We start from the raw sequence: 25081 nt of genomic DNA, 5'->3' as shown, positions 1-25081 counted from the left end.
ATATATATATATATGTTAGCATTAAAAAGAGTAATTTAATGATAGAAAAAATATTTTTATGTTCCTTATACTCTTTAATTTGTCTGTGATTATGCCCTACTATGCACTACTAGTATGTACTCTATTTTCTCAAGCCCAAGAATTTAATGGGTTAAAAACAAATAAATAAATATATAAGAATCTTTATTATGTCACTAGGAAGTCTAACTAGCTGATAGTGTTCATGCTTCACCAGGTCACTGATTCCTCACAGCAAAGAGCTCGTAATGATAAAGGAAGGGACCTCACAAGGCCGAATTCTGATCTTTTGTGACATGGCTTTATTTCCCATCATGGGTTTAGTGTGGATTAGGGGCTTTATGCAATCCGCAGTTTTATGGGGAGATTGGTGGACATCTGGCTCCAGCATTCATCTGTCCATCTTATTCTACTGCTTTCTCTCAATCCACCCTCTCTCTCACAAACACACACACACCATGCACACACCTTTCAATCACTTCTCTTGTTCCCTTTCTGTTTCTGCTTCATCCCACAAACACGTCTCAGGTTCCTATACACCTTTAGAAAAAAATCACCCTCAAACACTCCATAAAATTCTCCTGCTGTGCCATCATCTTCCACGTGCAGTCTTCATCACTCACTCCCTCAGCTATTTCATGGACTATTTTTCTCTCTGTCTTTTCACCATCCTCAACTTTCTGTCCTGGAGCCTGGCATAATGTTTCCATCTTTCAATGTCTGCTGAGTGACTGGTGTGATATGAGAGAGAGAGAGAGAGAGTGTGTGTGTGTGTGTGTGTGTGTGTGTATGTGTGTGTCTGGGGGGGTTTGGGTGGACCTGCCACAGCATTAAGGGAGAACTAATTTTGTCCATTCCCTTTCTGTCTGCCTCTCTCTCTCTGTTTCTCACTCTCTCTCACACACTCTCTCCATGTGTGCCAGTTTGCAGTTTGATGGTGAACTAGTGCAAGGGAATTAATCTCATTTCATTTTCTTGTAGAGAAAGCAGATTTTGCCTATCAATGGTTAAGGCTCTGGGCTAGAGTTTAAATCTCAGCCCCAGCAAACTGTGACCGTTATTCTTCTTCTGTAAGAGCACTGGAACAGAGCTTTAGATCTTTCTGGAAAGTTGCTTTATGGCAAGGTCTACTGTTACATGTGTGATGCAAATAAAATTGAGTTAAATCAAATTGAATTACTCCTCTGACCCCAACTTTTCCAAACTAGGATATACAAAGAAAGAATTTCATTGTACAGCACACACATCTGTATAATGACAGTAAATGATTTCTCAGTAAGAACATCTCTTAAAATTTTCATTCTGTGTGTATAATGCTAAAGCTTAGATTCATATACAAGTACAGGATTCTGTCCTACAGATGATTATTTTTTGTTTCATGAAAAGGGTCTGATCTGTGTTATTTGTGTTTGAGGGTTTTACGCCATATGAAGTAAAGCGCCAGATGAGGTACTGAATAATCCTTGGGGTTTAAAGATGTACTGTATGTCAGGAAAGTGGAGACTTGAATTTACAGGATGAGAAGTGCTCCCTCTCGTGTTCAAAGTATGCATATATAGCATCAGTACTGATTTCAGAACATGCTGCCATATAAAGTCAGCCCTCCTTTTAACATGCATAAAAGTTTTACCTATGCAAAGGCAGTATACTGTAAAGGTATATTCTTCTGCATGTCACTTATCTGTGTAAATCCATATGTATACCTTCCAGGTGACTGGTTGGCTGTCATTACCATCTCTCTCTTCCTACTCCTGGGGATTTCCTGTCACGTGACCATACACCAACTTCTCCTTCAATCCCACCATGGAATCCAGCAAAGTGCAGTCTGAGGGCGGCCTCAACGTCACCCTCACCATCCGCCTCCTCATGCATGGCAAAGTATGTACAGAGAAGAAGTATGTATATATGAAGATGGGGTATAAGTATGAAGTATGTACAGTGGAAGATGGGGTAGTAAAATATTGAGTAATGAGTGCTGCTTTCTAGATCACTATATTTTTATTTATGCTTTGTCTTACCTCTATCAGACAAAAAGATAGACAGATAAATTAATAAACAGACAGACAGACCAATAGACAGACACAGACAGAGAGACATACAGATGAATAGACAAGCACAGAGAGAAAGAAATGGATGGATGGATGGATGGATGGATGGATAGAGAGAGAGAGAGATAGATAGACAGGCAGGCATAGATAGATAGATAGATAGATAGATAGATAGATAGATAGATAGATAGATAGAAAGCTAAATACTAAGGCAAAATACATCTGCTGATTTGTTCATTTTGACTTGAGTTGTTTTTTTAATGCATTAAACTTGTGTTAGTCATCAAATAACCAGCAATTAAACAAACTAGTTCCTCCTCCTTTTCACTGTCACTCTGAGCTGTTACTGCGTTGTATGGGAATGTACTTTTTATACTTTTATCTTTTCAGGAAGTCGGAAGCATCATTGGAAAGGTATGTTAAGAATATCTACAATATTATATGGTCTTAAAAACTTTTTGAAAGCATTTTGAGATGATTTAAAGTTTTTTTTTTTTTTTAAATCCTGACACTATATTTTGTTTCTCAGAAAGGAGAAACTGTGAAGAAGATGCGCGAGGAGGTAAGGAAAACCTCTCTCTGTCTTGGTCTCTTTTCTGTTTCTCTTTTTATCCTCCAGGAGTGACTGAGCCCTAGTTGCAGGGATTTTGGAGTGACATCTCCTCTCACTCAGGTTTCAGTAATACTGAAAAACTGACAGCATGTTAGCTTTCTAAACCTTAGACAGAGCTGGGAAGAACCAGCAGTTACTTACAAAAAAATGTACAGAAATAAAGTCAAATATTATATGAATATGCATCTTTTATAGACCCTAAGGTTAAAACCTTATTTGTACTTCAAAAGGTTCACCTCAAGTTTTGTGTGATCTACAGAGTGCTGCTCGCATCAACATCTCAGAGGGGAACTGTCCAGAGCGAATCGTCACCATCACAGGACCCACAGACGCCATCTTTAAGGCTTTTGCCATGATTGCCTATAAATTTGAAGAGGTACACATTATTAGCCACTGATCATGCATGGCTTTTAATAGTAATAATCTCTGTCTTACATCTTTTTGTCTTTTTGTCTTACATACCTGGATAAATTAGAAACAACAATGCATTGCATGCAAGTTAATGGATTAAAGTTTGTTTGTCCTGAGCAGAACTGAATCCATTCAGTGAGCAGTGCTAGCAGCTCCTCAAACTCTGAAATAAAACATGTCATCAAAGTTAAATCTCCAATCACCAATCACTGCAGCTGGCACTTCACTAACTGCTCAGGGAGGCATTCAGATTACAAAATACCACAAGGCTTCTGCCTTCTTTAAAAAGTGTTGCATTCTTTAGAAAGTTTTCAGCCATCATGGTAAAATGTCTCACTCTTGCTTCAGTGGATAAACTAACCTGCATACTATAGATTTGTACCTAAGAACTGCTGCTGCAATCATAAACACTGTCTTGCACTCATTCCAGGACTCTTATTCACAATCTGCTCATCCTGAACATTCCAACACACTTAGTACTGTTTGACTTTATACTATACAGTTGTAGGAGAGTAATGATTTATAATCTCACTATCTGCTGTTGCATAGAAGAGGATGAGTTCCCTTTTGAGTCTGATTCCTCTCAAGGTTTCTTCCTTGTGCCATCTTGAGGAGTTTTTCCTCGCCACTGTCGCTTTGCTCATTAGGAATCGAAATATAAAGCTGTATCTTTTCTGTAAAGCTGCTTTGTGACTATAGTTAAAAGCACTATACAAATAAAATTGAATGGAAAAACTATTGAGACTGAACATCTTAAATTCCTCACTCTCATTCCTACATTCATTTTCTCTGTTTCACTGTAGCTACTGAATAATTCATCATAGTTACTGAATAAATGCCTCTAAGATAACTGAATCATTAGCCTGGACTCTGAGAAATTAAACTGTGTGAATGAGAGCTTTGCAGCCGTTTGACATTTTGACTCTTGTTCTCTTTCACATGCTTCCTCAGGATATAATCAACTCCATGAGCAACAGCCCGGCCACCAGCAAGCCCCCTGTCACCTTGCGGCTGGTGGTCCCAGCCAGCCAGTGTGGCTCTCTCATTGGCAAGGGAGGCTCCAAGATCAAGGAGATGAGAGAGGTACAGTGTTTATACCCACCCACAGTACTGCTGAGTGATAGAAACCCTATATTTTAAAATAAATAGAGCATGACAATCAGTTCTGCCCACCAACTGACAGTTTTACTCTCATGTGGATGTGAACAGCCAGAAATAATTAAGGAATAAAGCACGACAGGGAGGTGTGATGCAGCCTGACACGAAGCGGAGTCACTGTTACCACCCTGAAGTTGAAATTGTACAACAAATCCTGAAGTGTCTTAATCCTCTTTTATCACAGCAGCTTGCCAACTATTACAATTAGGGATTTATTAATGAATATCGTACTTTTTTCTCAAGAAATGGGAAAGCAAAAAGTCATCTTTTTCCCGTAGTGGAAAACTTACTGACCTTTCACACTGGAGACTCCTTCCGTAAATGTTATATAAATCTCCTTACAGAACACTTCACCATATCAATGATTATACATTTTTCCTAGTTAAATAACTATACATTTTTAAAAAAAAAAATCTGTTTATTAGGATTAGATTATGTGAAGCGTGAACTATGTGAACTATTGTCAGAGCTGCTGTTGTAGAAAATTAATCAACACCTTCTGACCAATCAGAATCAAGAATTCAACAGCACAGTGGTATAAAGGGAGATGTGACCCCTACTTGTGAATTTGAAGTGTATTATTGAATAGTACAAAAATTTAAAATATGACAAGTCACATTTTAAACTGATGATGTATCTTGTTAATGCTTTGATTGAATTTTTAATGTTATTTTAATTTATTTATTTATTAACACATACACTCCCGTCACACATTGTGGTCATTGTTGTGTTTGTTCTTAATGGCTAACACACTCTATTGCCATCATCAGTCTGATACACTGGTACACATTACTTTGTACACTTTTTTCAGTGAAAAATGACAGAATCTGTTGTAAATTTAGACCCCCATTGTATGCTTATGTTTGAGCATGTTTTTTAAAGTGTGTGTGATGTGACCTCTTTATATTTGTGTGTGCTCGTGTTATATTCTCAGTCTCTCTCCAGTCCACAGGAGCTCAGGTGCAAGTGGCCGGGGACATGCTGCCCAACTCCACAGAGCGCGCTGTGACAATCTCGGGCACCCCGGACGCCATCATCCAGTGTGTCAAACAGATATGTGTGGTCATGCTGGAGGTAGAGTGCAGTGGCCAGTGTGCTTGGACCAAGGCTTTGAGAAAACTCAAACACTACCACATACCACATGCAGTACAAACTCAGCTGAACTCTCCCTACTCTACAGTAGCACACATTAGCCAAGAACTTTTCACCTGTTAATTAAGTAGCCTGTATGCAACGGCTTTCAGAGTACAAAAGCATACACACACACACACACCCACACACACCCACACACACACACAGAGCCTTGACAGCCTGTCTGTCATTTGTCTTCCCTTTGATGAGACAAACATGGCCTTCTCTTTCTCTCTGCTTTTACAGGACAGAGCTGAAATACTCTCATTCTCTGCTCCTTCTCTGCCACATCAGTCAATTATCTGGCAGAAGCACAGTTTTTTTCCTTGATGCACATGCTCTATTGCTCTCTCTGTCGAGTTCCCTCTTTCCAGTCCTTTCTTATTTTTTAGTTGATATTTCTGTGACAAAACCTGAATATAAGGCTGATAAAGTACATAATACTGCATCTACAGAGTGCAAATAGACATTAAAATGCAATACCATGCAATGTTCTTATCACTGAAATTACTGACAAAAATTCTCATTGACAATGTGTTTTTAAATTCTACCAAAGGAAATAACCACGGAGCAAAAAGGTTGTAACACGGCAATGTTTCAACTGATTAGTGGCAAATATGTCTAAAACAACAACAAAAAAATAAAGATATTATTACTCCCCTCAGATCCCATGGACTCAGGGAACACATAGTATTTATATTTGTTTGTGCTGGGTTTGTACAGGTTGAGAATTAACAGTACAAACAGCTCGTCTAGGTTTTAAAAAGCAGCACTCTTTTTGTACGATCTGGATTTTGATGGCCAGCTGAGTGACATTATGGGCTATTCATTTAATTAAAGCACGAATGGATAGAAACTATGCAAAATAGAGTGCTTTTTGTTTGTTTCTTTGTTTTGGGCTCAATTTGTGGTGCAACAGAAAAGCGTTCATCCTATCTTTGGGAGATTGTGTATTCAAATCCCAGCAATGAAACAGCCTTTTGTGGCCATGAGCCATGAGAGCAAAGCTGGCTATGGACTCTGAGTGGGAATGATGGCATACTCTTTCCCCCTTGTCAATCACAGTAGCACTAGCCTATCACGGACAACTGTGAGGTATGCAGAAGAGGGCAAATAGAGCTTTCCTCAGAGTGTGTTACACCTCCCTGTGATGCAGCATGAGCAGCAGTTAGGTGGGAAATGGTAGCTGGTCAAATTGAGGAGAAAATGGAGAAGTGTTGGAGATTTTGATCAACCACAATCAAATTATTATACTTATCATTTATTTATTGTAGTTATAAACTTAATGGAATAGTCACATGAATTAAATAAGATTAATCTAAAGATGACAAAGAGGTATAAATAATGTCAACTACTAAAACTACATAAATTGCTGTTGATATAATACAAGCACTCTATAACAGGTTTGTGTTCTGTGGACAGGAGTTCAAGAATAAAAAGCTTCAGTGGTTCAAAGTAACACATTTTTTGTGTGGCAGCCTGAGAAAACCCTTCATATTTTCCACTATATATAGTTCTAAAAACTACAGGCTTAGCTGAACCGCAGTGTGTTTCTCTTTTGTATGTGTCTCAATAACAAGTAAAGTTATAGCATTTGAAATTCTAGTTACCCCCAAAAGTGAAGGAGAAATTTGCATTTAAAAATATCATTCCGACTGCGTACATGTTCTGAACTGATTAGGCTTGTGTCCTTTTCATGTCACACAGCTATTCAACAACTTGATCAAAGTATGACATTCACTGTGTGAGGAAATCACACTTAGCTAGCAAGGTTTTAGACATTTTTGTCTAACGGTTTTTACCACTGAGTTCTTTTCAGGAAGGCAGCCAAGGCAAGATTACAAAGATTAAATAAAAACATTTCTACGTTACATTTATGGTTTCTTAAAATTGATGTGTCAAAGTATATTATAAGTATTTTGGCCAAAAACTTTTATTTTTACTTTTTTTTTTGTTTTACTGATTTATGGGAGAATTCAGCCACAGTGACATCCAGCAGGTTTTCTCAGACCACCACACATTATGGGGTATATTTCCGTAATGTGCCTAATATATGAATAATCAATTTATATTCATGAAATCAATCTGTGCTGCAATTATAAGGGGGTCTGTGGTATTTTATTTTAGGAACAACTGCTGTATGCAATTCTAATTATACTAAAATTGACTAAAAATTCATGCAATGACCAAATTTGAATCTAAATTTATAATGGTGATTGTTGCAGTCACGCAGCCAACATCACAAATGGCTCAGAGGGAGTTGAACAGACAGCATGACAGAAAAATAGGATGGAGTGTTGAAAAAGGGAGAGAAATAGGAAGAGAAAGGAGTACTGTTTGTGTTTGGTTATGCACTCTCATGGGTGATGTTAGAGACTGGCAGAATTGTTTCCACATCTCAGTTCTTTATATATATATATATATATATATATATATATATATATATATATATATATATATATATATAACATTGTGACAACTCAAGCACACATCACGCACACAAACTCACACAATGATGTACATACTGATGTGTTTGCACACAGACTGACACACAGACCTGTGTACACACTATGTCTTCCTGGGTCTAACACTGTCTTCACCTCTTCCCTTTTTCCCTCTGCTAGTCCCCACCGAAAGGTGCCACCATCCCCTATCGCCCAAAGCCTGCCTCCACCCCGGTCATTTTTTCAGGTGGCCAGGTAAGAGCCGACCCGCTGGCGGCGTCCGCAGCCAATCTCAGCCTTTTACTGCAGCACCAGCCACTGCCTGTTAGTGCACTCAGGTTTCTCACCTTTTCACATGCATGCTACCTACGGCTATAGTCCCTACTGCCCAGGGACAAATACTATATGAGGGGGAGAGAGAGAGACTGGACTTGCTTATAGATACATACTGAGCATGATGGCACTGTTTACTATAGTGCTATAATATTTGAAGTGTGTTGGGCATTTTGTTGGTTTATGTTAGGGGTTGCATGACTATTCATTTTTACTGGTCAACCAGTAATTCGATAAACTAGTCAGCTAGTCATCTTTGCCGTAGTTAAGGCAACTGATTCAGGACGTAACTATTTTAGGTTATTTTATTAGTGCAGCTAAATGCTGATTACAGCAAAGAACAAACCAAACAAACCGCATTTCAATTAACAGCCAAACCCCGGCTACAAATTACATTTTGGGCTTCTTTAGGCTACATTAACATGGGAAAAATAAATCAGCAATCAATGTAATAAATGAGCAAAATAATAAATCTGTATTATATGTATTAATTAAATAATACAATGAATTACATTAAATAAATAAATATTTATTTAAATATGTGTATTACATTATATTACACTATGTAAGGATGTACAAAGTCTGAAAATGCACTTGTGTGGACAAATTGCTGGCACATGTGGCATTGGCACCGACAGTGCGCAGCATGGAAGCTCATGCCCGTCAACAGATCTCTCCTTATAGCTCAATGACTGGCCTCGACTAGTAAAAATCTGGGAGGTTTTCCCAGGCTGATAATGCCCCAGGAGTTGAACAGCCATGTTCAACGAACTAGCTGAGTGGGATTATAGTGATGTGAACTTGAGAGCACTGAATGTTCTCTTTCACACAGTGTTGGTCAGGATGGAATTTAGTATGCCTCAGTGCAAGGACTTTATTTAAATTTTATTTAGCTTTAAAGGACAACATAAATAACTGCAGAAGGAATTCCTTCGGGGAGTCGGAATTGAAAAAAAAAAAGAAAAAAAAAAGACACACCACTATACTACAAAGTGATGACAAAGTTTGATTAAAAAAAACAACAACTTTTACCAGAATAGTCTTACACAATGTGCAGTTGACTGTAGAACATGCTTCATATAGTCTGAAATACTTTCACACTAACAATTTGTATTTGTAATCTGCCTGCGTTTCCTTGCCCTCTGCCTCGCTGTTGTTTTCCACCATCCTGACTAGGTGACAACTCCCCAAAGCAGGAACTAGTGAATGTTTTATTAGCGGAATATTCTATGCAACCCTTAGTGTATATACAAAATGTCAGTTTACACTGTAGAGATAGATTGTTTGTCTTGATCTCAAAAATGTGTTGTATTTGACCTGAATAACATCTCAAGTTTTATATTAACATCTGATGTGCAAGCTCTTGTCAAGCAAATCTCTTCTCTCCCTTTAAATAAGATATCATATCCTTTTAATATGCCTAAAAATCAAATCAATGCATAAAAACAAATAGTTTCCGCAATTAATAGAGTGGGGCAAAATGCCCTGGGTTGTATACTAAATTGACAAGGAATCCAAAATAAAGGGAGCACCATTGAAGGCAGAAGAAATATTAAAGGGATATTTTATCAGGCAAGTTTAACAGTCATTCCAACTCATTTGTTAACATGACTCACAGTGCAGTGTGTGCTTAAGATATTCTCAATAATATTATAATGAAAGCTAAATGAAGAGTTATGACGATTTTGCACCCTTAACATTCCACTTACTTAACCTTATCCACTTCCATTTCATACAGCCATTAATTAATTATAGCTGGCCCTTTGGATGGAGTCTGAACTCAAAGCAGAAATCATTAATGCCATTTTTTTCTGAATGCAAGTCACAAACACATCATAACAAATTAAACAGTCAGTTAAAAAATTACTGACTGTCAGAGACAATATATGTGATCTTGAAATGAGGGAGGTCCAATCTGCTTTACATTTAAATTATTCATACTTGGGTGCGAAGATGATATTTCAAGCCTAGACATGAAAGTATGGGGTTTTAACAGGAGCTCTAGTGATTATGCATCACCTGTTTGTTGTTTAATAGGTTGCTAAAAAAAAAAGTGTTAATTTATTTTCCCGTCTTTCCCTTTTCTCCTCTTCTCTCACAGGCTTACACTATTCAGGGACAGTATGCTATTCCACATCCAGATGTGAGTTCCTAACAGCTCTCCCTTCCCCCATCCCCACTTCCTATCTTCCTATCTGCATGGTTCTGTAGCTTTTCAACATGCATCTCTATTAATATTAAGCAATAATATTAATATGACATTTCTGATGTGTAATTTTTGTTGCATTACAATCTGAAATTGTTCATGACGTGAGCCCTCCGAGGTGTGGGCCAGACTTATTAGGACTTGGCCTGTCATATTCGAAAATGACACCATCACAGGATTTGTCATTTTCTGGAGGAACAGCCTTTTTTTTCAGACTGTAAGCACAATAACAAATATGTGATGCCAGTAAAATGGCAAACAAAGGAGTAGGGCTGCACAATATATTGTTAGTTAATCATTATTACGATATTAGCCTTTGTGAAACAGATTTCACATAAGCCTGTTGTTTGTATAAAAAAATCTCTCTAAATTATTATAATTAATATTAGAATTAATATAATCTCTACATTTTTATAATGTCCTCTAAACATTCCAACCATCTGATGTTTCAGATGTTTTCAGTAAGCAACAATATTTATGAAATCAATTAACAATAAAAACCGTGAACTTCAGCAGTAATACACCATACGTCACGCTAATAAAGTAATTAATACTTGTATTAGTTGATGATTTTTTTTTTCAAAATAAACCAAACAACACCAGCTTTAACCAATTTCTATTTTATTCCATCTTTGAATAAAAAAAGTCCATGAACTAATGCTTTAATTAACATTTGCAGTGTTTAATTGGCAATATTTGTTAGGTTAAATGTCGTGTCCCTTTTTTTTTTTTGTTACACCAAGGAACGTTGATTAACATATACTCATGATTTAATTTAATACAAGCTAATATATGTAAAATTAGTTTTATTCATGAATGGTGCAAATAGTTAACAAATAAATACTCCTGTTAACTTAGTGTTACACTGTTATATAAGGAATGACACACTTGGGCGCATGCTGTTATAGGAAAATAATCAGTGGCAGGGTGGTTTATTTTTTGTTTGATGCAGTCTGGTGCGAAATAGATTTACTGTAACCATCCCGAAGTTGTTTATTTTCAAATTCAAATAACACCACATCCTGAAGTGTTTTATTCCTCCTGTACAACGATAACTGGCTAACGCTAACAATTTGTTGAGGAATGCTCGCAAAACAAGTTAATTCCTGTTATCACTTAGATTATAACAGCTATAAAACTGTTGAGTGTAAACCGTGATGTATTACTTGTTTTGACAAGCTGTGGCATTGAAATATCAACAATGTAATTGCAGTATTTTTGTGCATGTTGTGCAGGCCTACATTAGAGGATAGCTAAATTGTAGTGGTGTAATGGTGTATTACACCACTACACAGGTACCTTCATAATTTTCTCGTTCATTCATACATCTTCAGTTAGTGCTTCATCCTGGTCAGGGTAGTGGTGGATCCAGGGCATATCGTGGAACACTGGACGTGAGGTGGGAATATACCCTGAATGTCCATTGCAGGACACCGTGCACACACACACACATTCACACAATTTAGCATAGCAGTGCATGTTTTTTAGAATGTAGGAAGAAAGCAGAGAACCTGGAGGAAATCCACATGCAGAGAACTATTATGCTATAAACAGTATATGTGTAGTGGAAATATTCAAAATATTCAAAATTCAAATAACACCACATCCTGAAGTGTTTTATTCCTCCTGTACAACGATTTTTTAAATAAAAAAAAGTAAGCACAAAGAAACATTTTACGTACATTTCAAACATTTGAAGCCCTGCAATGGAAGCAAGCGAGCTAATTGCTGTAGTTTATACTCCACTCTAATCATTTCATTGTTGCCCATATTATTATCTCTCACTGAATGAGCCCTTTATAAATGCTAATGATCTGTCAATGACACTCATGATAAACAATATAATGCTCCTGATTAAACAGACTGGGTTACATACGCAAACAGCAGACGTCTCCTCAGTCCCCTTGAGCCTCATCATCATCTCCATTAATAATCAGAATGAATCTGTCTCAATAGTAATCATATGCAGAGACATTAGTGTGTGTCAGTCCTTCTCAGTGTACTTAGGCAGTGATTGATGCTTAGGGAGAAAGTGGAGGACATTACAATCACTCAAATGAAGCTTGGGCTTAAATTTTACCTGCTTTTAAACACAGATTTAGAGGACAAATGCAGCACTATGCATTAGTCTCAGATTGTGAGGAACAGTGAGGGAGTTTCGTAACACCATTTGTTAGAAAGAGTGAAGGGAGCCATGAAAGGCTGTACGTGGAAGAAAGTTCATACAGGGTTCAAGCATGCATCTGAAAAGATAGTGAGCATAATTTCACTTTTAGAGATGGTAATATTTCAAGAATTAGCCTTATTTTGATTGTCATTTATATATGAAAAAATTAAACTAAATATTTTATATGAGATAGAACGTTCTCTGCTAAAACAAACAATAAAGCCTGAATTATACTTGTTTTTAACTACACATACACAAGAGGATTGCAGCACATATCCTGTGCTTATTTAAGCTTAACTTTTGCACATCATCAGAAATTAAAGCTACATGCCTGCATGGTGCAATATCAATGTAAATACTGAGGGCAATATAACTCACTAAACAAACTAGCATTATCTCAAATCACATTCTTATATCTAGATATGTTCTAGATATTTAATGTGTGCACACAAACAACCAGTTTACCCATTATGGTTAGTGTTTGAATTAAAAAAAAACTTTTCAATGCAAGATGCGGATAATGACAGCTATCACGACAACAGCGGAACGTTTTAAGAGAAACAGTGCTGTTTAAAATCAATGTGCATGAAATCGCTAAACATTCTACAGTTTGACTTGATGGACAGGGACTTTTTGGCTCTGATGTGCCATCAAGTGGATGTTGCTTTTAATCTTACAGATGTACATAAAGTATGCAGGCAAGTATGTGAACAATGCCATACACACAGACAAACACACACACACACACACACACACAAACACATACGCACACAAAGCCATGCGCCAAGTATAAACCAGGCTTGAGACTTTCATTCACAGGGTCAGGCCAAGTCCTCCTCAAGTTGATCTCACTTTTTGCTCTCGTTCTCACTTTCTAGCGCTTTTGTTTCACCACTGTGTCACGGCTTCTTCTCCTCGTCTTCTCTTTATACTAGTTTCGGTTTCTTGATTTTCTCAGTGTGACCTGTGTTATAACAATAACCTCTTAGTTCTACTGTCCCTCCTACCCCCTCAGCAGTTGACCAAGCTCCACCAGTTGGCTATGCAGCAAACCCCCTTTACCCCCCTCGGACAGACCACCCCTGCTTTCCCCGGTACGTACCCACAAGCCCTTTCAGAGTCTCCTTCTCTTTGTACCTGTAGAAACACTCTCTTTGTCGTTTTCTTTCACTCTCTTTTGTTTCCTCTTCTCTTAATGTCACGCTTCTTGACATGCCCCTGGTGGTTGCTCTTCACTTTGCTGTGACTTTTTTTTTTAACTTGTATATGTATTTATTTTATTTGCTTGAACAGCCTCTACTATTAGCTAGGACATAAGAGAAAATAATAGAGTGCGGATGAGAAATGAGATTTCAGCATCACCTATTTTAGTAAAGAAAAAAAAAGTGTGTGCATGTGTGTACGTGTGTGCATGTGTGTTTGTGGGTTTAACCATAAATCTTGGACATAAATAACAGGAAGTTTAATCTATATGATGGCAATGAAATCAGTAGGGGTCTCATTTGTATAACCAGAGGCCTCATTTATAAAAATGTCGTACGCACAAAGCACAGCTTGAAAGGTGCATTTGTAATTTTCCATGCACACATCAGTATTTAAAAAAAAAAAAAAGTAAATTTGATGTGGAAATATACTTTTACTTATATTTTTAAAGTAGTGCTTTAAAATGATGCTTTTAACCATATTCCCTAGTCATGATAAAAGCAGAACAATTGAGCCATAGTTTCTTATCAGTAAGCATAAAGCTCTTTCTAGTACGCATGCGGGAATAAAAATGGTGTATTACAGAAAATGGATGCCTTGGACTTCTAAGGAACTGTGCTAATGGCAGACTATGCCATAAGAGTATGTCTTATGACACAAGGATATTTCTGATGACTTATGTGCTGTTTTCAGTTCCAGTTATTATCCAGTTTTTGAGCAATGCAGGATGGGTTGTATCCTGTCTCAACTGTAATGACTTCAGATAAAAGTGTCTGGGAAATGAATGAATGAAATGAAATTAAAAATTTAATTCTCCAATCCCCTTATCTTTACAGGTAATGATAATCTATTTGCCAACAGTATCTTTAGTGGGATCAGACTGATTAGTCTGGCATCTCTGGTCTTTCCTGCGTCATTTCGGATTTAAAGGAAGATACCACCCTGATAGATAGATTTCCTCACACTTAGGGTAAAAATGTAGCTTGCACCAATGACCAGTTTTCCAAAAACATTGTTGAAAGCACCCTATAGCAATAAAGGCAGACTGTAGGGTGTGTAATAATATATACAGCAAGTATAACTGCTGAAGAATGAATTTACTTTCATTTGCTGGAAGAATTACCATTGTAATAACCATATGTAATATGCAGTTTATTCTAACATGGTATCAAAGATGGCCTGGGTCAACATTCATATATTTTATTTAATGATTATGTATTAGACTATTTACATTCTGAAGTTATCTTTTTTTTTTTTTACTTTTTTCACTTCCACCAGCTTTCCTACAAACAGAAAACACTGAAACAGGCTACACTGAAAATCATGATTTTATTTATATGCACATGAGATCATGACTTAATAATAAATGTGTGGCAGCCTTGGAAAACCATTCACCTGGTCAAATTTTTACATTTTCTTCTAATCACATTGTCCTGAACTGAATTATGTTTCCCTTTTGCAGCTATCGCAATCACAAGTGAAATTATCGCATTTTAACAATCTGATTACCCCCCAAAAGTGAAAAGGTAGAAAACTGCATTTTAAGATTTCAATCTAATTCCAGTGAAAGATGCCTCACCTACCTCTACACTTATAACCTAATCTACCTATGGGGAAAAACAACGTTACTGACAAATTGTGAAGAATTATAAGTTTACAATGGGAAATGAGTTCTGACTTTGAATATCAGCATTGTCCACATCAATCTCTCTCATCACCTGAGGTAAAAGTCACTCACTGCATTTAAACACTAGCCTCCTTGTTGTCATGTATCTTTAACATTACAGTAATTAAGTCTATTTATTAGAGATGTCCCTGAAAAATCTCCCCTACTCTCCTAATGTAGGGGCAGTCGTGGCCTAATGGATAGAGAGTCAGACTTGCAACCCGAAGGTGAACCTGAAGGTTGTGGGTTTGAGTCTCGGGTCTGGCAGGGATTGTAGGTGGGGGGAGTGAATGACCAGCGCCCTCTCCCACCCGCAATACCACGACTGAGGTGAGACCCTTGAGCAAGGCACCAAACCCCCAACTGCTCCCCGGGCACCACAGCAAAAAAGGCTGCCCACTGCTCTGGCTGTGTGTGAGCACAAATTCCAAGTATGGGTCACCATACATCATATCACGTCACGTCACTTCATGAATCTTGAAACAGTTTGGGGCAATTAAAATTAAATGGAAAATTATAAGCAGGGAAAAATCAATATAGCACAAGCCTTATCAGTGTGTAGACACTCTTCTCTGTTGATGTGGTGGTGCAGGAGCATTGTGGATATTTGGTACCAATATGAGTACAAACTGATTTGATTAGGCTTATGTCCATTTCACTATGGCATGTAGCTCATTAAAATTGTAACATTCATGGCTGAGAAGAGCATGCTTAGCTATCAAGGTTTTAGACAAAAGACTGTTTTCACAACCACATGTATAAACTTGCTCCTTATATATATACACATATATATGTATATGTATATATAAATATATAATGTATGTATGTGTGTACGTATGTATATCTATCTATCTATCTATCTATCTATCTATCTATATATATATATATATGTGTGTGTGTGTGTGTGTGTGTGTAATATATATATATATATATATATATATATATATATATATATATATATATATATATATATGTATGTATGTATGTATTTTTACAAAACATGAAAATTATTTTAGGCTATTTTCCCAAATATATATATAATGTTTACTTAAAGTAGAGGTCAAAGTATATTATTGGCAGAAAAGAATTTTAGTAGAAAGTATATCCTTGGCTTCCCAGAATTTATCCACAATGACATCTGACAGGTTTTCCCAGACTGCCATGCATGTGGGTGTGTTAATAAACAATTAAGGTTACAGTATTTAGCAGATGGTAGATTTAAGGTGGAACTGAAAGCTTGTGTATGCGCACACGTATACTGGTGGGAATTTCTGAAGAGCAATGTTAGTGGCAGACAGCCCTGGCATGGTGTTATAGAGCTGATTATTTTTTGTGTGGGCATCATGCTCAGTTCCTTGTTTTACTGCAATCCATGCAACATTTTATAAATGAGGCCCTGGGTGTACCTGCTAGAGAATGAAATATATTTAGTTCTGTTGCCCATTACATGATATTTTATGCACATTCATTTGACACCACTGTGTAGCCTCAGTCTGGGCAAAGAAAGAGAAGCCTCATTCTCCCAAATGCTGAAAAGGATAAAAGGCACTTAGAGAAAGCATAAAAGGCACTTTTTAAGAAAGGACATTATTGCAACTTTCCTGAATCTTCCAAAAGTGAAATTTTAAACACCTGACATCTCTAACAGTCTGTCTTATGCAACACATCAGCAAACTGCTGTCCCAAATTCTCCTAATGCCTCAAAAGAAGTCTTAGAGATTATACAATGGGGGAAAATATATAGTGCACTTCAGGCACCTTAATAAGTATTTTTTTTATGTCAGCCGTGTGCGTGTGTGCGTGTGTTTTGGCATGAACAGCCCAAACTGGAAATTTAGTATTATTGCATGCATGGTCATGGTTAGTACATCACTTATGCATGTCAGAGCTAATTAAATAAAATCAACTTTTCAATTTGGAAAAATGTAACACTGTTAAGACAATTATATACTTGGAATGAACTAGAGTTTTGCTTTTTGAGCTTGTTGGCAGTATATCCTTTCACCATGCCAGCAGATTGCAGTGTGTGTGTGTGTGTGTGTGTGTGTGTGTGTGTGTGTGTGTGTGTGTGTGTGTGTGTGGTTTATTGTGGTCTCTCCCCCAACCCTCACCTGCTCTGTCTCTCAGGTCTGGATGCCAGTCCCCCGGCCAGTACTCATGAACTCACCATTCCCAATGATGTGAGTATAAACAAACACACAATACACTCACCCTATGGAGCTATGGAGGTCTTTTTTTTTTTTTTTAGTTGCAGTGGTGGAAATCAAGTCATAAAGTCACTATATTGCTTCTTATTATAGCCATTAGCCTATTTGACTGCTCACTTTACTTGAATGGGTTTAATTTAATTCAAACCACATTAACTATATTAAAAAAAACCTCCATATATATATATATATATATATATATATATATATATATATATATATATATATATATATAATGTTAGAATGTCTGTGGAAAATATTATTATACACATTTGAGTAATGTACATTGTTGAGCTCCCATGCTGTGTAGCATCTTAGCTGTTGTGATGCTCAGAGAAGGAAATATAAACGCACACAGAGCAGGCATTGCACCAGTTTGCTCAACATAGTGTTAACTTTGAGACTAAATACTACTATTAATTACTTTATGGTTATAAAAATGTGTTGGCTAACAATAAACCTGCATTTGGGGTAATGTGAAGATTGTCAATCAGGTTTTGTTTCACTTTTGTACTGGGGCTACAAGGCTAATGCTGTGAAAATTTGGGGACGCTTATAACCAATTTGCAAACTACATGTCGAAATCATGATACGCTCAACACGAACCATATCAAGTTGTTCAGTATCTCTAACAGACTTATATGACTTCTAACACTGTATAATGCACTGTTATCTATAAAGGTGTAAACTATACATGCTAGCAATATAGCAGCCATATTGAAGGCAGAACTTGCTTCCTGAGCACATAGTTTCGAATCAATGCACAAGAATCACACTCAGTTAAGAGGTTTGGCACAATGTTCTAAGATATAAAAAATAAAATATCCAGTGATAATACAGTTCGAGTTTGAGTTTTTTTTTTACTGAGTTATTCTACTTCTTTATGGAACTTTTATACCACAGTGGTGTTGAATTCTTGAATCTGATTGGTCAGAAGTTGTGACTGCAAGACAAATCACAGGTTTATATTAATGGGCTTGTTCTAACACGTTGTCTTTTGGTAGTAACAGCTTGTATGATGGACACTCCACATAAACAGATAGTTTATAGAGTCTCCAGTGTCATCGCTTTTTAACAGACAAAGGTAAAGCTGTACCTTTTCCAACACTGGAATGTCTTGAACTTGAACTCCAATTTTTTTTATTACGAGATTGAGAGAGAGAGAGAAAGAGAGAGAGAGAGAGGGACAGAGGCTGATGAGGGAAAGACAGCTTATAGCTGTTACAATGTAAGTGATGACAGGAGCTAACTTGTTTAAAATGACGTTCCACAACATTAAATGTAACTATAAATGGATAAGACATACATCATGCTTAATAAAAAAAATAGTGTTGGTAAATTGCTGTGGTATAAAAGGAATAGAGATAAATTATACCAGCATGACCATCTAACCTGGTAAAGAATCCCTGGTATATTCTGTTATACTGTGGAAATATTTGGCATATATATATATATATATATATATATATATATATATATATATATATATATATATATATATATATATATGTATAGATAGTTAGATAGATATAGATATATATACAGATATATAGATTTGAAAAAAAAACATGTTATTTATATATCAATACAAATTTGCATAGCACTTATTTTGGTCCACCAGAGAGCTCTCCAGGTCTGTTTCCCAGAATATGATTTTGCATTTTAATAGCCTTCGCAATTTTTTCCCCAGCTAATAGGCTGCATAATTGGGCGCCAGGGAACCAAAATCAACGAGATCCGTCAGATGTCTGGAGCACAGATCAAAATTGCTAATGCCATGGAAGGGTCGTCAGAGCGCCAGATCACCATCACAGGAACCCCCGCCAACATCAGCCTTGCCCAGTACCTCATTAATGCAAGGTAAGTGCCTCGGGTCTTCCACATCCATGCTGAGTCAAGTATCAAAGCTCTCCTTCAATCTTATAAAGGAAACATCTTCAGGAAACCTGTTTGCAACAGTGTGAGCCACAGTGCTCGCACTATTTTCAAAAGGTTGTATGAAGCTAAGCTAAACAGGTATGTGGTAGGGCTTCATGTGCTTGCTAAAAGGCAAGGGTATTCACTTCTATTAAATATCTCTGATGCAGATGCATTTTACATCAGTTTTGAAATTCTATTTTGTCTTCGACGCATACATTGTGTCAGTTACCGAGGGTCAGACTGTTGCATTTGAAAATAAAAAAGGCAAGTGTATGATAGCGTGTTAATACAGTACTGGAAGGCAGGACAGATGTTATTTTGAAATGTTTTCTGCAAAGCAGTGAATGAAGTAGGACATTCAGCTTCAGAGTCATGTGTATATCGTGTCATGTGTGAGTGTGTGTGTGTGTGTGTGTGTGTATATTACATATATATATATATATATATATATATATATATATATATATATATATATATATATGTATGTATATATATGTATATATATGAGTGATGGTAGGCCTTGCAGGTCAGCGGCGGGGGATGTACTAATGGATATTGCTTTCCCATAATTCCGCTGACAGGTTCAGAGATGTGGCAGCCATGTGGATTGACCCCTCTTCAATGACTACATCCTGAAGCCCCAAATCTGCTCTCATTATCTGAAGCGAACAGCGAAAGTTAATTTTCCCCATTAACTTTATGTACCAGACTTCCCTAAATGTCCCAGCATTCCCTGCCCCTACCTGTAGATTAATCTGTGTATACAGAATACTGTAACAGAATAGGAATATCCTGTGCTATGTAGTGTTTCAGTAGTGTTTCAGCATGCTGAATGATTCTTCTGGATTGTCATTTATTATTTTTTTTGGTTGATAGATTAGTTAAATATTACGGAAGCCATGAACTGCACCTGACCCTATGATACAGTTTCAACTTAATGACTCATCATTTCAAGATGTTATGTCCTTTGTATCTCATTGTTGATTTATCTTGTTAGCTGAAGATGTCATTTTTTTGTGTTAAGTTAATATCTACTTATTTCAAGATATTCACATTTTCAGTTATCTTCAAGGTATTATCTCGTTATTTCAAGATATTGTCATTAATATCTTTAATTATTGTCAAGAGTTCTCATTATTTCAAGTTATTATTTCAAGATGTATCTTTATTTCAATGTCACATCTTTTGAATTTAAGATATTATGTTATAATAAAGATGTCAATTGGAAGCAACATAATATCTTAAATAATAACTCAAAATAAGGACATAATATCTTGCAATAGGAAATAGAAAATAATGAGATGTTAAGTCAAAATAATTACATAATATCTCTAAATAATGAGAACTCAGAATAGTGACATTTATTTTCAGATATTAAATCATAATAATGAAATGTTAAGTGGAAATATTGATATAATATCGTGAAATAAGTTACTAAGTTGAAATTGTTATTTTAATATATTAAGTTAAAATAATGATATATTGAAATAAGTCACAATAACGACATGACATTTCTTTTTTTTTTCACATATTGCGGTTCAGGACTTCCATAAATTCTGCTTACTGATTCAGTCATGTAGTATAAAAATGCAAAAGAGAGAGAGAGAAAAAAAAAGAAGAAAACTGATATGTGGTTGGTATCTAGTGGCATATTTTGCCATGCAAGATCTGATTACAGTTTATTCCTCTCATAGTTTTGATATTTGATTGCTTGCGCTTGTCAAACACTGTGACTGTTCTTTTAATTTGATTTCAATTCAAAAGACTTTTTTTGTGTGCAAGAGAAGTTGATTTTATTTCAGTTTAGCCATGTGCTTCACTGTTTTCTTCTTGATTGCATCAATAAATACAAACGCATGACCACTGTGCAGGTAAAAAACGTTTAGCACTAGTAATAGCAAGAGAGTTGTCAGTTTACTACTAAAGTTTCAAAAATAATTCAAAATTATTTTATTTTCTCTACTTTTCTTTCTCTCCCCACCAACCCTACCCCTGTCCTCTCCCCGTCCCTCCTCTCCTGACTGTTTTAGGCTGACGTCTGAAGTCACTGGAATGGGCACTATCTAATTTCTACCCATCATCCTTCACTGCATCACATGACCCTTGAGCCAATGGCATTACACCTTGGTTATTATTTTTTTTCTCTTCCTCTGTACTAGTTTACCCTGGATTTTAAATTATTATAACGATTTTAGATTCTGTAATCTCTGTCTGTTCAAAATCTCCAGTTCAGTGTTGTTCCTACTGCTCCTGCGTTGTTATCTCAATGCTCCTCTGTTTTGTTTTTTTTCCTAACCTCTTGATTTTAAAGGACACTTTACTTTTTTGACACTCTAGTACCTTCCATGTCACCATATATTTTCACTGTGGGTCATTCATGTCGTCTTTTTTTTTTTATTTTTATTTCAATCCATATTCTGCTGTGCTGCTGGATCTGCACTGCTGGTTTCAAAATTAATGTATTTCAAAATGAATAAGTAGTCAGTAGCTCACAAGGGCTCAGACTTTCACCTCACACACCAGCTAACGCCAGGAACAGACCTAGAGATCGAGTGGCTCCCGCATTTTTATACACCTTTCTTTGCAACATGATACAACACACAATGTCCGTTATCAGCCTGATTTCTGCATTCACATTCAGAGCTGCTGAATAAATAAATAAATAAATAAATAAATAAATACCCAGTTACAGCACACAAAGGAGTTGAATAGAAATGAACCAGTGTAGCTTGTGTCCTTGCTACGATTTATTCAAATTAAATATGACCATTACTCTATGGCACATTTTCATACACAGCCGCCATGGTATAATAGTCTATAAAACATGGTTTGTTGATATCTGTTAAAGCATTACAAGTGTAAAACTGATTCACTGAAACCTGATTCACTGACTGCATGATTCATTTTGTTTTACAAATTACTTTCCAGTCTTTTCGGTGAACTGAAAGAGTTTAATGGACAGCAAACGTCTTTTTGCCTGCACATTTGCAGCTAATGCAGGTAAAAAGCTTGTAGTCTTCGGAGAGCTTTTCGAACATGTAGCCACCCAATCTGCAGCTTATACACAGCAATATGTTTCTCACATGTCCATCGACCACTGTGTCTGAGATCAGCAAGATTTAGGACCATTGCGTGAAGATGATTAATGATCATTTTAATGGGTTTGGGTGAAATTCTATGTTATAGCATTAATCCAGCCTGAGGTGAACCAAGGTATTGTAGCAAAAAATCCTTAGACACAAACTGGGCCCTAGGTGTCTACTTTTGTTATTCATCAAAGAGTACTTTTTGGCATTCACAGTTTTGTTTCAAACCCCCATGACTCATTTTTTAAACTGGCTTCCCATGGTTCCCCATGTGCAGTCCAGACCTCTATTTTCTTTCTTCTCTGGAGCCTTGTTTACCGTTTGTTTTGGCCATTTTGTAGCGTAATCATCATTGGCGATAAAACCCTGTAACCTGCAGCTCCATGCAGTCTCCGGTAATTTTCCTGCGCTACTCTGTGTGTGTAATCTGGAGTTATTTTGAGACCCTTTCAGAGCCAAATGTGTAGCATTTTACTAAATGTTCAGATCCATTTGGCCGGTTTTAGCTCTGGTCATCAGCTATTCTTCTAAAAATGACACTCTGAACCATAAAGCCCTGTCAAGCGCACAGCAACTTTGGTGATAAAAGTAAATAGACTCTATTATGGTTATTATACTGTTTTTCCAGCTCAGTGTTTAAATCTCAAATTAACCGTGTGTGCCTCAGTGTCAAATTAAAAGATTTGATACTGAGGCTGAGTTGAATGTAATTCTTTCATGGACTATTCTTTAAATGGAGACTTTATATTTCTACATAGTCTCCATTTTTTCCCCTAAAATGTTCTTCAAATCAAAAGGATCACATTCTGACCTGGTTTTCAAGACTCAGATTAAGTGCAGTAAAGTAGATTAGAATTTGTAGACATTTCGCATTGAAAAGGCTTTCAATCTGGGATTAGACTTAATCTGAGTCTGGAAAGAACACTTATGAAACCACATATATCCATAAAGGAAATTCATGTATTCATGCTTAAAACATTATGAAGTTACTCATGCATCCCATTTGGTGTGAGATGCACAATTAAACGATCCAGTTATATGCAACTGAATGTTATTCCACTACGCAACATGCTCCGATGTAATCAGACAAAAATCTGAAGTTTATTCGCAAATTATTTTCAGCTGTGAACACAAAAAGTATGCACACAGTCATCTCGAGCCAGTGGCACGCTACACATGACTGAGATGATGTAATATTGTTGCTTTAAATTAGTTTTGTTCATTGAAATTTCATTATAGTTTTATTAATGGTTGTGTCAGTAATATGCTAGAGATTATTTTATTAAATGTCATATACATTATATTTTGCACTGAGTTGAAATGTAGGATTTTTGTGCGAGTGTCTTAGGCTGTATTCAAACATTCATTTAGATTGTATGTTTTTGCAAGACTGTGTCTTGTATTATTCATATGGAATGTTCTTTTTGTTATGATTTGGGTATATAATGTGCCGTGCTGTAGCTCATTATACAGAAGCATAATATTCTCACCTCTTAGTACTTGTATTATTATTATTATTATTATTATTATTACAACACAATAAATGCAATAAAATAGGTGTTCCATGATGTATTAAATCAATTAACTATATACAGTGCCATCATGTTTTTTTTTTCACATCACATTGCATTTTGATGTCTTTTCATGTCATTAAAGTCACTGTATTTTCATGTTACTTTTGTGACACCTACTAACATTAAATTTTACTGCTAGTCACATGTAACACAGACAAATCTGTTTTCAATCATTTATCATCTTTCATACACAGTTTTTGTTGTACTAGAGCTGCAAAAAACCAAGGGCCCTTTTCCTCTTTGTGCTTCTGTAAATTATGCTGTTTGGAGTAATTACTTAACATTGCATAATTCGCTGCTTGCAGGTCTATATTAGTTTTAAAAGATTGAGGTTAGGTTACCTTTGAAATGTTTTGTAAAAGGAAATAAAGTTTTGTTTTTTCCCTTGATATTGTTTGTGTGTGTGTATTTTAGTAGTGATATTAGCATGATAACTAATGTTAAGATTGTTTTACCTACAAACTATAGTTCATAGGATCATTTCTCACATGGAATCAGACCTCTTAAAGAACCTTTATACAACCTGGCCAGCTAGTGGTGCAGAGAATTAAAATATGGTGAGGCAGCATTTGGCTTCTATACTACTGGAGCCAAGGAGGATCTCAAATGTGCTCAAACTGAGATCCGGCCATTTAGATTGAAAATATTTCTGGTCTTTTGTGCCTGTGATTAAATCCCTGGGCTATGGAATGGACTACATTCAATACTGTTTCTCTTGTGCACATAACTGCTTGCATTATGGTTCTCTTATTTGACATTATTTAACCCATCACTTAACATTAGCAAACCATGGAAATCAGCAATAATACACCGTAAGTAATATTAACAAAATAACTAATATTTGTATTAATTATGTCTTTTTTTAAATAATAAAATTATTATAAGCCAAATAATCC

The 25081-nt window shown here is 36.3% G+C and overlaps 1 protein-coding gene across 10 annotated transcripts in view; it reads left to right on the top strand.

Annotated features, from left to right (window-relative positions):
* Window positions 1–24574, top strand: part of pcbp3 (poly(rC) binding protein 3) — a 76305-nt gene extending 51731 nt beyond the window's left edge. For 3 of the 10 annotated variants that reach the window (XM_026912559.3, XM_026912560.3, XM_053234370.1), the window contains 12 exons: window positions 1729–1896; window positions 2457–2480; window positions 2596–2628; window positions 2939–3055; window positions 4042–4173; window positions 5194–5322; window positions 8004–8147; window positions 10258–10299; window positions 13545–13623; window positions 17526–17578; window positions 19296–19465; window positions 20107–21549. In XM_026912559.3, coding sequence (XP_026768360.1) covers window positions 1822–1896; window positions 2457–2480; window positions 2596–2628; window positions 2939–3055; window positions 4042–4173; window positions 5194–5322; window positions 8004–8147; window positions 10258–10299; window positions 13545–13623; window positions 17526–17578; window positions 19296–19465; window positions 20107–20161 — 1053 coding nt within the window. In that variant the 5' untranslated portion in view covers window positions 1729–1821 and the 3' untranslated portion in view covers window positions 20162–21549. The other 7 variants (XM_026912563.3, XM_026912562.3, XM_026912568.3 and 4 more) reach the window with 7 other exon arrangements.
* Window positions 24575–25081: the final 507 nt, after the last annotated feature.

This window comes from Pangasianodon hypophthalmus, chromosome 5 (genome assembly GCF_027358585.1).
Source record: "Pangasianodon hypophthalmus isolate fPanHyp1 chromosome 5, fPanHyp1.pri, whole genome shotgun sequence".
NCBI lineage: Eukaryota > Metazoa > Chordata > Actinopteri > Siluriformes > Pangasiidae > Pangasianodon > Pangasianodon hypophthalmus.
Note: the sequence above shows the minus strand (reverse complement) of the source record. Positions and strands in the feature narration are given on the sequence as shown.